General features: G+C 36.5%; 1 protein-coding gene across 1 annotated transcript in view; it reads right to left on the bottom strand.

The window, feature by feature from the left end:
- Positions 1-16,404, bottom strand: part of DARS (aspartyl-tRNA synthetase) — a 40,252-nt gene extending 23,848 nt beyond the window's left edge. Inside the window, exons 1-3 of the mRNA XM_009577661.1 lie at positions 16,351-16,404; positions 10,101-10,193; positions 5,023-5,125 (exon numbers count right to left, since the gene is read on the bottom strand). Of these exons, the coding sequence (XP_009575956.1) occupies positions 5,023-5,125; positions 10,101-10,193; positions 16,351-16,375 (221 nt within the window). The 5' untranslated portion in view covers positions 16,376-16,404. The remainder of the gene's footprint in view (positions 1-5,022; positions 5,126-10,100; positions 10,194-16,350) is intronic.
- Between the last annotated feature and the right edge of the window lie 616 nt (positions 16,405-17,020).

Consider the following 17,020-nt stretch of genomic DNA (forward strand, 5'->3'; position numbering starts at 1 on the left):
TTACAAAGGACTAGAAACTAAATTAGGATGCATGATGCATTAAGAAAAGACAGATGACATCTTTATATTGTTTAATCCTTAAAGAAGCTATTTTAGTAACAGATTTATGAAGTCCAATGCTGAAAAATTCTTCTGTATAGCAGAATTCTTTATGTGTAATGTTCCTTCAAAAAAATCAAGACTATAATTACTAAAATGTCCACTAGATGCCTTATGTCCCTCTTAATTATCTGCATGTCTATTAGCCAAGACTTTCTCTTTTAACCACAGGATTGCATTATTGCAGTCTGTATACAACATCTTTCATCAACAGCTTCATGTTGCAAGCTGAACCCCATGCGGGCCTCCCTAAGTGAATCACAATCAACATTTTCTTGATCAAAAGTCTGAAGAATTGGAAGAAACTTGGTCATTTATAGACTTTAAATAGAAAATGTTTTACTTAATGGAATCATCTATACTTGTTTAGACATTTTCTTGTTTTTTCTTCAACACTGTTTTCTGTAAGCAGACTGCACAAATTGTTGTATTAATACATTATTAAATCTAAAAATGTTAAATAATTGTCATAAAACATAATAATCAATGATCCTTTATCTGAATGTCAGTGAAAGCTGAAGGCAATAGAGTTTACTTCGAAAAAATGAGTTCACTTTGTAAATAGTTGAAAGTATAAACATTTTATACTCAACTCAATAACAGCAACTGTAATACTGTCTGCACAAATACCGTAAGTATCCATTAAGCCCTCTGAAAGGGGAATTAACTGACACTGTATACATGAAGGCCAGTTAAACACCTATTCTTATTCTCTTCATTCTAAAAATATAATAATCTGTTTCTGATACCAACATTCTAACACCTGGATGAACCTGGATATCTTCTGGAGAAAAAAAAGCCTATCTTCTTTTAAATATTTTAAGTAACAAAATCCACTACACATTTTTAATAATTTTCACTGAAAAAAATTCCACTTTATTTCCCTTCCGAATTTACCTCGCTTCACCATCTGTTCATTGCATCTTGTCATATCTTCCTATCTGCAAAGTAAAGAACCCTCCATTGGCAGAAAATCTTCTTGCATAGTTACCATCAGACTGGGATTTAAATTACTTACTAATTTCTCTTGGATAGAACAGAGAGTTTTCTTTAGTCTCACAGGAAGGCAGATTTGCCTGACCGCATATCATTTCATCTTGCAGCTTTGCCATCAACCTTTTCTAATTTGACATATATTCAGACAGAAAGACAACAAAAGCAGACAAAATACTCCAGAAATGGTCTAATGACTGGCATATATTACATTAATGGCATTTTATTCCTCTTTTTCAAAACACGAGAGATCTCCTAACATAGTAGGTAAGAGAACTGTATAGGCTCCTATTAAGTCAGTTATCTATCATGATCACACATTTCTCATCACTTACTTTCCTACATATTAATCCTAAACATACACAAAATCTGAACTAATGATCACAAAGGTACAAATTCACACTGAAGAGCATCAAAGTCATTATTCTAAACGAACCCTGATTACTATATACTCCTAGCCCCTAGTTTACCATTCCAATTTCTGTGTCACCAGCAAACTTAACAGCTGTGATTTGACATTGTCTTCCAGATCACTGATGCAAAAATTAAACAGAAATAGATAAAGAAAGTATTTCTGCAATATCCAGCAGTTTTCCTGGTATTACCAATTCATCTAGCTGATGAACTTATGTATATTTTTCTACATTGTGAAGTATTTTCACACAGGTTTACCCATCCTTCCCCCCCCCTTTTTAATCTCTTTTCTGGATTTTCATTCTCTAGCCTACTATAAAGAGCCATCAAGTTACTTCCTGCGCGAGGACACATTGTTTGGGCAGCTAAATTAGAATCTGTTAACCACCTCTCCCAACTGCTATATCATATCATGTGGCTATGGTAGCAGGGGGGAAAGGCTCAATGCTGATATAAAAAAAGAGAAAGAAAACCAAAACCGACCACACCCAAGACTTTATGGAAAAAGCAGGTTGATAAATTACTAATTGCACCACTTGGCACCTCTGCTGGCTGAAAGAGACAATTAACTCTTTCTCTTACACAGCATCCCTTGCAGGATTAGGCTGAATTTTTCTTTCTGATGAAAGACATAAGAACTCCACAGCTGCCAATCCAGTATCTCGACTGGCTCTACGTTGTTGGCTATGTATGTTTTGAAAGTTCAACTAGAAACTTTTCATAGTTAAACTCATGTAAATTTCTTTGTAAAACTGAGTTAAACCAGTATTAAGTATCTTTCACTAAAAAGAACTCACATTCTTATGATAATGGAGATAATTAGCATATGAATGTTGCTAGACCACAGAAGGTTATGAAAGTTCTTGGTTTCCATGTGCCAATATCTAAAAGAGGAACTGGTTTGTTTATTATTTATGAAAATTTGTACAAAAATGCTCATGATTTAATCAGTTCTCATTAAAAATTCAAGATCCAGAATTTCACAAACTATTTTAAAAAAAGTTTTGGACCCAGTATCAAAATATGAGAAAGTAGCACATGAAAAATAAAATTTATGTACTACCAGTGAAAAAGTTTAGTTTAAAATTTTAATTGAAATATAAGTTATGTAAGTTAAATGTTTTCTTCAATAAATGTGTATTTCCTCATTTAACATGTAGGAAACAAGAGGAGATGATGAAAAAAGACACTGAGAAAGGCAGAGAAACAGAATAGTTATTTTTAAACATCTAAGACCAGCCTCATCTGCTAGTAATAAAGGCATGATTCCACAGCAGGTGAAATCTAGCAGGAAAATGACAGAAGACAAGGCACGTACTGTTGCTGTGCTTCAGGTGTTACTGACACAGTGACCACAAGTGCACTTAGAAGTCAGGGAACAGCAGCAGCCTCTCAAGGACAAGAGGCAGCTGCAACGGTGATATCAGACAAAATTGTAGAAGAAGATAAAACATTGGAAAAAGTGAGAGCATGGCAGGTTATTAATAAAGTAGGTTTGTTGGTGGGAAGGAATCATGAGAAGATGATTGCACTAATGGTGTTAAAAAACCAAAAGCAAACCCCAAAAGAAAACCCAGAAGGCTGTAGCAGAGAAAGTTCTATCATTCAAAGAACATGACGATAAGCATGTAAGCATTTCAGAAGCACAAATAATGAGTAGAACATGCATGCTATAAATTAGAGAGGCTGAAGTATTAGGATTTAGCTAGCAAATGCTATCACAAAAAGGAGCAGAACGAAAAGTAAAAACAGTACAAACATCATGAGTCTGGCTACTCAGAGGAAATCAGGTCTGTCACACCAAGAAAAGTGAGGAGATGACAGGGAGTTGGAAAGAACCTAAGGATGAGGTTCATCTGTTTTAACAGCGCACTGCTGCCAGAAGAGAAAGGAGCTTTGCCTTCTACTCTTCCCAGATACCGCTTTCCACCATTTACCGCTCCTTGTTAGCTCAGGACCTCCATGACCTAGTTTAAATCACTAACCTGACAGAAAACTAACCGAGTAAAAAAAAAAAAAAAAAAAAAAAAATCAGTGAATCAAAAAAAAAAACCTCACGGAAGGCTTACAAGTGGCAGAGTCAGCACATGGAAGAAAAGAGTAAGGCCCAACTTCCCTCTCATGAGCTCCTAACTACTGAGCTCTGCCACTCACAAAATGGAAGAAATTCAGTTGTGGAGGAAAGAACCATGAAGAAAACTGAAAAAGAGAAATGCTGGAGAGAACTGGAGAATAGGAGAGTAAGCATCACAACTCTAAGAGTTGTTTCACTGCTCTGTAGTGCAAGTTTATCAAGAGAGTACAAGGCAGACTGTTGGTAGGTTAGAGGAGATGAATTGGGGAACGAGTAGATTATACACTTAATTCTTTTCAAAGATTCTAAGCGCTGGAGAGAACGAACTATTTCATGAAGAAACAGAACACTTAGGCTCATAAACACCTGTAAACAGCATGCTTCACACTGGCACTGCCAACACTAAGCACCGCCAAACAACAAACACTGCTGGTTCTGTTTTCCCCTTGCCTTGAACCTCATCAGCAGAAGCATTATCCTAACCTTCTTAACTTGGCTTCTGGAAGTCTATACTATAATGAATCCCTCCTCTCGCTGACATATTGAAGGTTGAAGGCTGTAGCACTTTTGCAGCTAATTAGTGGGGGCTCCCTTCCCAGGCATGAGAGTAGTGCCAAGAATTGCACAGAAGCAACTCAAGTGCCACATGTTAAACATATTATTGCACCGAATTGATCCACATTTCTATTTGTGAACAAGCAGATATACATGATTAAAAGCTCTACTATAAAAACACCTTTGTCATGCAAGCATATTTAGTACTGGACAACCTGAAAGCACAATCTTGAGGCAAGTAGCAGGGGAAGGTAATTTTTTATCTTTAAGAACAAAACAAACCAAATAACTGAATTTAAATTGTTGCAACAAACACTTGTTTAATTGGCAAGTCTAGCTATTACTGCCCCCAAATATTTTAAAAAGTAACTTAAATCTCTCATTAAACATTCTAGTGCCAAAAATAAGGTGTAAATAAGATTAATTCAGTTCACAGAAGCTACTCTTAATTTCTTCAACTCAGTAAGCCACTTGCAATATGGAACTTCTTCACGTCAGTTCTAGCTATAAAACGTATTACTACACTGCACATCTTGTAGAAGAAAAACCCTGAATATGTGCAGACACACACAAACACCACACACGAAATTAAGTGTCCCACTAAGCTCAGCTTGCCAGACTTTTTGTTAGCCAGCTTGAAAGTAAATGTAGGTTGTCTATGGCAAGAGAATGCTGCTTCAGCAGTTCAGAATGAATTTCAAGCCTGTTCTCTATTTTATCTTTTGTCAGTGTAATGTATTCAACCCAATAGTGAACTGACAATTTAAATAACTACATTTTAGAACAAACGAAGCATTGATGTTAATGTGTGAAAATGGTCCCAACCCCTGGGAGTCCTGGTTCCCACCATTGTTTACTCTGACAACAGGATATAATTGCTTACTTACTTGGCAGCAAACTTTACCATCTGCTTGCTTGCATGCTGTCCCACAGCCACAAGAGCCTGGATATTAAACTGCTGCTGACGCAGAACTAAGAAACACTGCTTCCCTGAATACAAAGAAAAACAACACAGGTGTATCAAGGACAAGTTACTCGAGGTCTTTGTGAATGAGAAAAAATGCTTTACTACTTTAATATTAAGTTGAGCTTTTAAGGGTGGGCGGGTGTGTCCCTCTCCCTCACCGCCCCCGCCCCCCAAATAGCTACATCAAACTAGTTAGCTCTGCATGTACACCACAAACACTGAGAGAAATCAAGTAATTCTGCCTTACATCTATAAACATGTGAATGGACATTTTCTAAAAATAACAATAAGCCTTCCAAGAGAAATAATATCTAGACAAAACAAAAACTAGAAACATAACTTTTAAAATATCTATTGTTCTTCAACTGCAAGAAGTAAATTATATTTTCCTTGTTGCTTTGCTCACAACTACGTCAAGTCTACATTATTTTAAAAGAAATTTTTTCTCATTTTCTCAAATTAAAGCTGTAGAGTTCACTTTACAAAGCTGCTTTGAGGGAAATAGGTTTGATTTTGCACCACAAGGACTAAACCAACAATCTTCATTATATAATACAACACACATTCAGAATGAAGGGGAACAAAAGGAGTATTGATTCTGGTGAATGACAAGAACCTAAAAGATCCAAGTAAAAATTCCTGTAAGAGCAATTTACTCATGAACAGCTTAGGGAAAAAGAAGTTAATAGGAATTAATAATAATTTACATAGAACATAATGCACTTTGTTGACTTTTAAAATGTGTATTTCCAAGTCAACAAAGCTCCTTCTAATCTGTTTAGCTGGCAGTTACAATCATTTCATATTTCTCCTCACATCTCTAATAATCATTTACTCCTCAACTTAGATTTAAGGAAATACGGTGATTTTAAATGCTTCTTCCTCAGAGAAATTAACAACACACACTTCACTGTTGTACCAGTATCTGATAAAATGCGTCAATATAATTTTAATTCCAAGTTCTGACTCATAATATTGTAACATTTCCATTACAATGGTGAGAATAAGAAGCCAGAAGCTTTGTTATAGATAGCTATTTCCCAGTTATTGTTGACTTAGACTATAAAACATTAAAATCAACATATATCTAACTTGAACACCGACACTAAAAAGCCAGTTGCAGTTTTCATTTGTAATTATGTAGATTACCATTCCTGACACACAGCTGCAGATAAATTAAACAGTATCAGAAGATAAATGCAGAACATTTGACACACAATCTGATGGAAATAAAAGCAAACATATAAAACTAGTACAAAATATTATTAAAAATTAACATTATAATTATTGGAAATAACTAATTTTGTCCTACGATTGTAATTTCAGAAATGCAACAAAATTAATTGCATATTTTCAGAAAACAGAGTACAACTATTTCTCTATTCCAGAGGCAGCAATATCTAAGTAAAGAAGGTAATATGGTATGGATGTACGTATTTCTTGCAGGCAAACATTAACCCACAGATTTAAATTAGGAAAGTACAGGCTTTACAAATTAAATAGAGCCTTCAGCGGTATACATGCCTGCATTTCAGATCCAGCAAGTCAACAAACAAAGTACAATTTTTCCATAGGACACAATATGCTAAGTTTCTTTGGATAAGCTAGGCGTATCTCACCTCTTTGACATCTCAGTATTTCTTACTTACAATGTGGTTTGATACAGTATTTCCTAGAAAATAGTATTTGTCTCCATGATTTCAGTCACAAATAATTTAGCAAAATATGATCGAAGTTTCAGCAATGATGTATTAGGTGTTTAAACAAAAAATACACAACTGAAGATAGCTACAATCTCACTCAACTAGTAAATATTTAAGGAGAAGATAGTGGAGGGACCTGCTATCATACTAATCAGAAGCAAAAGTTTGGCAGTTGTACTTAAACCCAAACACTGGAAGTCTGATCAATATCTGCATTATAAAAGGACTCAAATCTTTTTGTCATGAGTAACAGTAGTTGTTTTCATGAGGAAAGAGGATGTTTTGTAGGATATAACCATTTCTAATCACACAGAAGATAAGTGATCAAACAAACCTCACTAATAGGAATAATTAAAATATCACAGTTACAAAGACTGTAGGAGGAAACAGAACTTTTCCCAAAAGAGCCGAAGGCATGCAAAATAAAGTATCAAAAAGACAAACCGTAATCAAATCTAGTTCATGATTAGATGCCTTTTTCAGATCAAGAGACGGAAAAAAAGAAGCATCAGAGTGAGAAAAAAGTTGGGATTATGGGATGTTCTCCATGTGTTTCAAAATATTTACATGGTATTTAAGTGAAAAGTATAAGACTAACTTTACTCATATTCAACAGTAAACTACTCTAAGTTTCTATAAAACAAACCAATACTGCACCCACAAGAATGCTTAAAAAGATGAAAAGTTTCAAAAGAAATTTGGTTACAAGGTCTGACTCAAATGCAAGGAACTTTTAGTCACTGAACAAGTAAGAGAAGACACCACACAGAGAATCCCGTCAAATATAAGCACATAAAACCAAACAGGAATCCATTTCCTTTCTTGGATCTAAGCACCAAATGACACAAGACCTTATGAGAGAAAAGGATGTGAGGAAGGAATTCGTATAAAGAGTAAAAAATGTTTGGTCATATAAATTAATACGTTGCTAGTTAGAGACATCTGCCAGTAAAGAGAAAACTTTATATGGTTTATTATAAAATTTGGTCCAGTATTTAAATTGCTCTTGGTGGTACTCTTATTTTCAGACATACTACTTGGGAAGTCAGTCTGGGTTCTGCCAGCTGCCTGGCAGAACCCAGGCTGATTTCCCAAATGCTTTTCAATGATAAACGTGATCAGTAGCTTAGGCTGGCTTTAAAATAAGGCCAGGAATAACATTTATTCAACCTACGATAAAAACCACAGGGCCCCAAGCACTTTAATTTTAGTACAACCCACAGAAATTCCCAACACCTCATTCTTTACACATCCTTCAGTTAATTTCCATCAGACTTCGTAAGTGGCTTGCTATATGAGACAGCTGGATTCTGCAGTTGTTCACATTCATTTTTTTGGGTTTATTGGTCAGAACTAGACAGGGTTAAATAAAGGGTATGTTGGTTATTGAGGAGTCAAATTCCAGCTTCTCAGAAAAACTAAAGCTATTTTTGTGTAAGATTTTCCTGTTTCCTGCAAGACTTTCCTTTCCATAATGGTAGGAATAGCACCACGATGTGTGTGGGAAAGGCTAGTATTACTTTTTACTCTTAAACATTTGCTTTTCTTGTAAGATTCTTTCTCCCAAAGCTTAAGTAAACAAGCATATGGCATTCCCTAGCAGCATTCCCTGAATGTCAGAATTGTTCTGTGTTGTCAGACCAAGAGGGAACAAGAAGCACCATCAATAAATTGAGAACACTTCATGCCCATAATCAACTCCTTTTGCTTTCATTCTTCAGGTTGTTTTAAAGAGTTTTGAAAATAAGCACTGTTATTTCATGAAAAACAATAGTCCTTCCTGAGGTCCAAAGTGAAGCATGACAAACAGCTTCTTGTAAGTTAATATTGCCATGTTACATATATGTTACTCTGACTGAAGTAAATGCATGTATCATGCAAGATACCGTATATAAATGCAATACAGAGACTGTAATAAACAACCATTGAACTGAATGCATAGTCTGCATAGACACCTGTCTTTAATATACTAAATTCTGTTAATAGTCTGAACTCTTCCTATAATTGCAAAAGAAGAAGCCATAAGGATACTCTTAGTTCTATACTGATAATAACATTTAAATCAGATAGAGTGTCTCCTGTCTGAACAACTTCAAGTTGTAATGACCAAGGCTTTCACAGCTTTTGGGGTTGACAATTTCTACACACAGCAAAGAGAGACTTCCATGTAAGACCACACTACAGAACTATTGAGGAAATCACAGAGGAATCCCTAAATTTAAAGATTCTAATACAAATTAAAATGTGCATTATATGTATATATTTATATGCAGTTCCTTATTTTAACTGACTGCAGCAGAGACACTCATTAAGACGGACATTTTTTAAGAAAATGAAGCCTCAAAAAGATAAATGAATCTGGTATCTGTGACAATATTCTGTACTGGATTCTCACCCCTAATTTGTATTAGTCCCAATTCTAAGACTACTGTTAAGTTTCATTCGTGAAGATAATTTCTTTACACTCTTTTCCTTCAACTCTTGGAAAGACAAGGTATTTATATCTCACTACAGAGCTGCCAAACATAACTGAAACCAGCACAACAGTTGTCAGCATCTGATGTCAACCGAAAAGGCCAAAGCCTATTTAAGTTTGCATATGGCAAGCTGATCTCGAGAGAGAACTTCTGATTCCAGGGAAGAAATATGGCTGTCAGACAGCCAAGAATGACAGCCCACACTACTGAGAACCCATAAAAGGATTTTCCCTTTGACTTGTTAAAGAAAGATGTTTCTTATTTTAAGTTCAAATTGATATAATCAGATTCTGGTAACTGAAAGTAAAAATTCTGAAATTTTAACACAGATTTTTGTTTCCTGTCGAAGAAAAGGTATAGTGAAAATATTCATATGCAGCAGAATAAATATGGCCTGTCTGACAACTGATACATTTATAATAAAAGTACATTTTACAGTAGAAGCTTGTAACTGTTTTATCTCACAACTGTTAACACCCAAAGGAGAATTACTATAATATTTTAAAATTCCTATTATTTACAATTGTCCACACATTATTTAGTAATATGCTGAAACCAAAATTCACTTTTACTACAATGTAGTAGTAATACCCCATTTCCACTCAGCTGAAAACAAAATTTCCTCTTCCCCTCTTGGGAAAAGAGAGGTGGAAAAAAGAGAAAACAACCAAAGTGAACACTGAGTGAACACCGAGTAACCAGGTGGCAAAATTTTCTTGTATGTAAGACATAACTAACAGGTCATGAAGCCAAAATAAACATTCAGGTAATACTCACAATATGAGGAAATAAAAATAAAAACCCTGGAGGCATCTCACCTTTAGCTCTGCTTGTATGAATTCTGCCACGAACCCAAACCACTTCATCAGCCTTCTCCACTGTCAAGTCTTTTATTCGAATCAAAACTCTATCTGAATTACAGGAAACAAAACATATTTTAAAATGGTTTTGGTTTTTTTGAAGCAAAACATTTTTCACTTTAAACTCCAAATACATTTTCTACCATTGCTAAAATTTATAATTAATCCAAAACGTTATTTTTTGTATCCACAGCATAATGGATGTACTGAAAACACACAAGATCCCATTTCCCTTCTCAGTGAATTGTACTTGATCAAGTAGTTTTAAATTGCTTCAAGCTTATTGTTTGACTTATATAGCAGGGTCAAACTGCATTAAAACAAAAACAAGATTTACTGTAGTTCACGGATGGCAGAACCCAGCATGACTACACTGTTTTTGATAGGACTTCACTGTGCTGCACTGTACTACCTGCACTTATTAGTCTGAATTTCTGCTAGCTAAGGGATGTCTGCCCTGCTCCACTGTGCAATTTGAAAGTTGGTATGCTGAACACAGCAAAACAAAGGCTCAGAGGTGACATGACTATTCTCTGTATCTTCCTAAGTAGGGTGAATATTGCCATAAAATAATTATTATTTAAAATAAAGAAGAAAAAGAAACCACAAATAAATGTGCACTAGAAATTAAAAGAAGATTTATTTTGATAAAAACAACAGCATTTTGGAGCAACAAAAGTGTAAAACCACTAAAACTTATTTTAAGAGAGAATCCCTTTGACAACCTGATCAAGCACTACTATCATTGTAGGAGCCAGGATTCATCAGAAAGAACCCTTCAAATTCTATGTACCCAAGAAAGCTAAATAACAATAGGAATGCATGGTTTGGAAAGGACAGATTTTTGGATCGTAAAGGATTATCAAGGAAAATAGTTTTAAATAAATCAGGACTTTAAAAATTGTATACAACCATTATGAACTGCCAATATGCTGGCTGCATGCCACTATTCCTTGAAATGTACTTGTTTAATTGTATTTTTCTGTAGATTTTTGGCCAAATATATTTTTGCAGGGTCTTAAACACTTATTTCTTACAGTATCTACAAATCACTTAGAGGATATACATAGCATTGCATGGAACCTCAACAGTTCTAACAGCTACACTTACTCATTTACAGTTCGTGTGTGGTTAAAAACACTGCTTATTAGACAAAAAAAAAAAAATCTTCAAGGGAGGTATTGATCCTTATGAGTCTCTTCCAACTTCAGATATTCTATGATTCTGTATGTAACACAAGCAAATTCACTCTCTCTGCCTTTCACCACAGACTTCTCCCTTGTTTCAAAATAACATTAAATTTACTAAGACGTTTCCACTCTAGACTTTTCCTGCCAGAACTTTTCCAAAGTTTGCCTACCCCAGGTTACCATCTGCCATTCTGGACTCCTTCCCTCTGTCTCTGAATACCAGTCACAGCTTGCCCTGCAAGCCTATTATTCTGCACTGGGAATTTTAGGGGGTTGAAAATGTTTATTAGCTTATGCTCAGGATAATCTATTTTTTTCTTCACAGACACACATCAAAACCAGAACAGAATGAAAGTGCACAAAGAAGTGTGATAGGAAATTGACTCAAATATATTAATAATGTGTGTGTTTGCACGCATGCACTGGGGAAGGGAGAAATGGGAATAAAGATGTTATCACTTGCCAGCAACTTCCGATGTTCAAACTTTATCAGTACAGTACTATAGGAAACATGCAACCAGCACAACCCATAAGCTTTAGTATTTCTAAGGGTTTGATATTCAGACAGTTAAAATTACCTCAGTCAACTTAAAACTGTATTGTTAGAAACTTAAAATATTTTCCAGGCACAAGCAAAAAGACAGAATGAGGTGTTACCCTTTTTATGGATCCTTAGTGTTTCAGGGCATTACATAAATATTTTTAAAAGTCTACTGGATACATAATGGTCCATGTTTCATGAAGACTAAACAGGACACCTTTAACACAAAAATTTTTATATGGTATGAATTATTAAAAACTATTTCACCTTTCATAAAAAGGGTAATAAAACAATATCCAAAGAGACATCATAAAGTCATTTTTTCCAACAGCAGATCACAGAATCACAGCATGGCTGAGGTTGGAAGGGACCTCTGGAGGTCATCTGGTCCAGCCCCCTGCTCAAGCAGGGCAACCTAGACTGGTTGTCCAAGATCGCGTTCTGATGGTTTTTTAGTATCTCCACAGAGGAAGACTCCACAATCTCCCTGGGCAACCTTGCCAGTGCTTGTCACCCTCACAGTAAAAAAAAGTCTCCTGATGTTCAGAGGGAACCTCCTGTGTTTCTGCTTGTGCCCATTGCCTCTGGTCCTGTCAACGTGCTCCACTGAAAAGAGTTAGATGTAGCAACTGTCATGTCACTTTGTTTCCCTCCTTAACACTTCCCAAATCTAGTCTTCTTTTCCTCTCATTTCTAAAATGCCAGTAGTTCATGATAATGTCTACATTTGTTAGTGTAAGCTATCATTTCTCTTCGTCACTCATTTTCTCTTGTTCAACCAACATATTGTAGCTCAAATCTTCCCTCCGTACTCACATATAATTTCACCTGGAATTCCTTTCAGTTCATTTTATTTTTTCCGTGATAAAAATGAAGCTTCTTGCTCTCACCTTTAAGGTCCTCCCACCATACTGTTCAGACTACCACCTACTTCTTTCACAAATGCAAGCTATACTTACATTTTCTTGCCACATAAACATTTACAATTAAATAATGCAAAAATAAAAGATGTTTTAAACTGTGCTACAGTTGCAGTGAAGACAAGGGAACAAAGATTTTAAACAAAGTTCAAACAAAACACTCCGTAAGTCTGAAATTACACTTCCAGCCCCAATTCAATATTCATGCTATCTCGCCTTCATTGCCATTCTGAATCATGTTTAAGGGGAAACTGTATTTTTTCATTTCCTTCATGTATAGCACAATCTTTTCAACATACTAAATATCCTTACCTTTCTCTCAGAACTCTAACCTCTTCTAAACATGGGACGAGAGGATAAAAACCCAAAAAGTTGTGTGGGTTACACAAGACAAAATCACTTTTCCACCCTCAGACCCCCATTCCCTGCCTGTCACATCAGCCTGTTTCCTAAGCTCATTTATCCTGCATCATGGAGTTTTGAACAGTATGATCAATATTTCTGCTGTCTCTGTGAAGTGCCAGCACCTTTACAACATTGGATAAATTTGAAAAAGAGAAGGTAAGTTTAATAAAAAAACCTGAAAGCCAAAAGCAGTATAAGACGAAAGCAGCTTCCAGGGAGGGGAGAGGAAAGTAATGGGGCTGAAGGGAGAAAAAGGGAAAGGCAAATGGAGTTTTACTAGCAATCATAGCCTCAGGCAGGCAGGAAGGACTTAAAGACATGATGTAACAGGAATGAGAACATCAGAGAGCCAGGGCAGCCAACATTAGCAGAAGAAAGACTGAAGTGGGCCAAGAATGAAGGCACAGGTGTGTGTGAGATCAGTAGGGCAGGGTGGAGCATCTATGCAACAACTTTGTGAACATGTGAAGAGAGTTTTAATTTGCGTGCAGAGGAGTAAGAATCTGTGAGTATGGCAAAAGGACAATAAGCCTATTCCTTGGAAAGGGAGAATAATTTGCTCTGATCACTCTCAGCTTTTTAACTTCCCATGTCCAGCCAGTGTCCTCAGGACAGTGCAGCTACTACAGCTACTAAAAGCAACAGTGCTGCAGATGTCCAACTGAGCTCCTACTCACGTCTGTGCTGTCTGTATTGTCTGTTGGCTCCAGTTACCAGACGGTATGTGGATCTGCATGTCATACCACAATTCATTATTCTGATTTAGAAATGGCATGCACCCACACAAAATTCAGAAACAAACAAAATTAATACAGACAGATGGGAACACTCACATTTGTGCTTACCTGCCACCCCCTGCCCCAAACAGTAGTTCCTCCAAGACACTCAATGCAAGCAGAATACTTTGGGGAGAAGCATATATACACTACTGATGCCAAGTGAAGACTTCACCCTCCCATGAGTCCTTTGATAAGAGCTCTCCCTGGCAGGAACTACTGAATCTTTAAATAAGAGGGCATTAGTCTTAAGAAAGGGACTAGGCCGATCTTGAACTTTTTTATTATACGCATTTTGGTTTTTATTGTTACCTAATTTTGGTGCTCTAGATAGCCACCTTCTAAAAAACAGAGCAGCAAGAATGTTGTAGGTTGTATTTTAAGCCCAATGGAAAACCTACTCAATCTTGTCCATATACTGGCTGAGACTTTTTTTTTTCTAAACGAGGATCGAGGGTCAAGGTACAACAGATCTAAATACAGCACTCAGCCTTTTTCATATCATTTCGTGTAGCTTTCGCCATTTTCCTTCTCAAGATATTTTTTTTCTCCACAGTATTTTTGCGTGTTTCTTTTGAATATGAAGCAGTTGGCATGGTCTCATATTCATGAGAGTAGGATTTGATCCACCATCTCAATCTGCCAGCTTGGGTCTCCCACACCGTTGTTTGCTATGGGGTGTGAAAGTAGCATAGGAAACACAGCTTGCAGAGACTCTAGCAAGCCAAATGCCATCACAGAAGAGTGCAGGGAGCACTGATCAGCCCACAGTCAGCAGTGCAGGTTAACCAGTCAGACACTAACTTGGAGAAGTTACCTTTTTCTTAAGGTAACTTACTCTATTATTCTTCTTATTATACCTTTTAGGTTGCAACTGCACACCAATTTATGGACTGTTACATGGTTATACATAAATATGGATGGCTGTGTTCCTGCCCCTTCCAGCAGTCATCAGACCTCTAGCCAACTTCTTTCACTTTGCTAAGCTCGCTAAACAAGTTGTTGTTATTAGCATGTTGAAATGGATCCGCAGAAGACCCAGCATCAGGAAGAGGGAGACTACAGCAGCCAGCAGTTGGGCTGGCTTACAATGTGATTTCAACTTTAGTTCCCTTTATTTGACAGATAGCATGTATTTTATTCAATAATGACTGTTAATACAGTCTCTAGTGATTTTTTTGTCCCGTTACATTCTTGACATAATGTTTCCCTTCAGTTAGTTTTAACCTATGATTGCTTTTGTGGCTCCTCCTCTTCCCTACATTCTGCATTTCCCTTCCTAAGGGAGGTCAACCAAAACAACCATTCAGAGGAAAAAAAAAAAATCACCTAATCACAGGTGATGTTCCTTTTTTACATTTCACTATGAAGAAGTTACAAGAAGCCAGTCTATTATCTTCCCTTGTTCCTGTTTCATGCACTGAATAATATGAAGATTAGTATTTCCTGGGATGTTGGTCTGGGAGATTGTTCTCTACCTGGCAAGTCTTTCTGAATCCCAATTCCCCAACAGTATAAAGGAATCATTTCCTGAATTCACAGTGGTGCGAATAATGACAAAGTCCATAAATATTAATATATAATATTAATGGATTTGGTGCTCATATGGAAGAGTAATGAAGGCTGCATAAGCAGACAGATATCCTACTAGGAGAGAGCGCACTGTTGCAGCAAGTCATAACAGAACTTACTCCAAACAAAGAAAAAACCTGACATCTCAGGACTCAGTATATTATAAATAATAATAATTTAAGAGAAAAAAAAAAACCAAAACCCTGCAGTGATGGATAGAGACAAAAACTGACAAGCTGTGCAGGGCATGGTCCAGGCAAGGGCAAAGACTGAGGTTCCATAACTTCTCTGGACGCAGCTCCAATATCCAACCACACTCATGTTTTTTTTTTGACTTCTACCTAATCAGAACCTCCTGTTCCAACTTGTGTCAATGACCTGTCCAATTACCACACACCTTCAAGGCTCTGGCTTTATCTTCTCTACACCCTCCTATTAAGTAGCTTTAAGCAGTAATAAGATCACCCCACAGATTCCTCTTCTCCAGGCTGAACAAGCCCAGCTCCTTCAGCCTCTCCTCAGAGATCCTGTGCTCCAGCCCCCTGAGCAATCCGATAGCTCTCGACTGGACTGGCTCCAAAATGTTAATGTCTTCCTTGCAATGGAAAGCCCAAAACTGGACACAGCACTCCAAATGCAGCCTCACAAGTGCCAAATGTATTCAAATAAAGGGAAAGAATGGCAGCAGGATTTGAATGAAAAAGTTTGGTAAATGATTTCTCAAACACGTAGTGTAGATATGTAGTATATAACTTCTTCTTTTTCCCCCTCTTTTTAAAAACCTTTTTTCATTTTTTAACTGACCTGGTTTCTCTTGGGATTGTATCATTGATGACACTCCATATCTTTCCTTAGCATAATCCTAAAATGGAGGTGAGAAACATACATCAAAGCAGCATACACAAAAAGGTGAACAAAATCATTACAGATTTAACTGAGGTAATACAAAACAATAAGCTCTAATATTAAAGTCAAGAAACTGTGTTTCAGACTCTTAGAAGATAATTGTGCCCTGTAAGAAAAAAAAATTCCAACAACAGCAAACACACATTAGGATCATTATTTGCCACACAGTAGTATGAATACCTCTGTAAAGAGCCTACTCCTGAAAAGATATTTGAGTCCTACAGAAGTAGATCCATGGCTAAGTATTTCCTTCCAATATTCAGGCACACTAAGAAATCCAGCAGATTGCATGTCATTATGACAGCCAAAGAAAGCTTGACTGACTACTAACAAAACGTGTTCTGTAAGACACAGGGGCCTCTTCATCGAAAAGATCACAATTCTAGTTTCCCAACTAAGCCCACTCATTGCCAAATAAAAAAAAGCCTTAGTTTATTTATTCTATTCAATACATGAACCTAAGTTCATTCTAAATACTTTACTTGGGGGGGGGTCTCCGTGTCTCTGCTTTTGATGAATTGTGGCCCACGTATAATTTTACAGAAGCCACCTATACTCAGAATTTCTC

The sequence above is a fragment of the Fulmarus glacialis genome, unplaced genomic scaffold, assembly GCF_000690835.1.
Source record: "Fulmarus glacialis isolate BGI_N327 unplaced genomic scaffold, ASM69083v1 scaffold34335, whole genome shotgun sequence".
In the NCBI taxonomy this organism is placed as follows: domain Eukaryota; kingdom Metazoa; phylum Chordata; class Aves; order Procellariiformes; family Procellariidae; genus Fulmarus; species Fulmarus glacialis.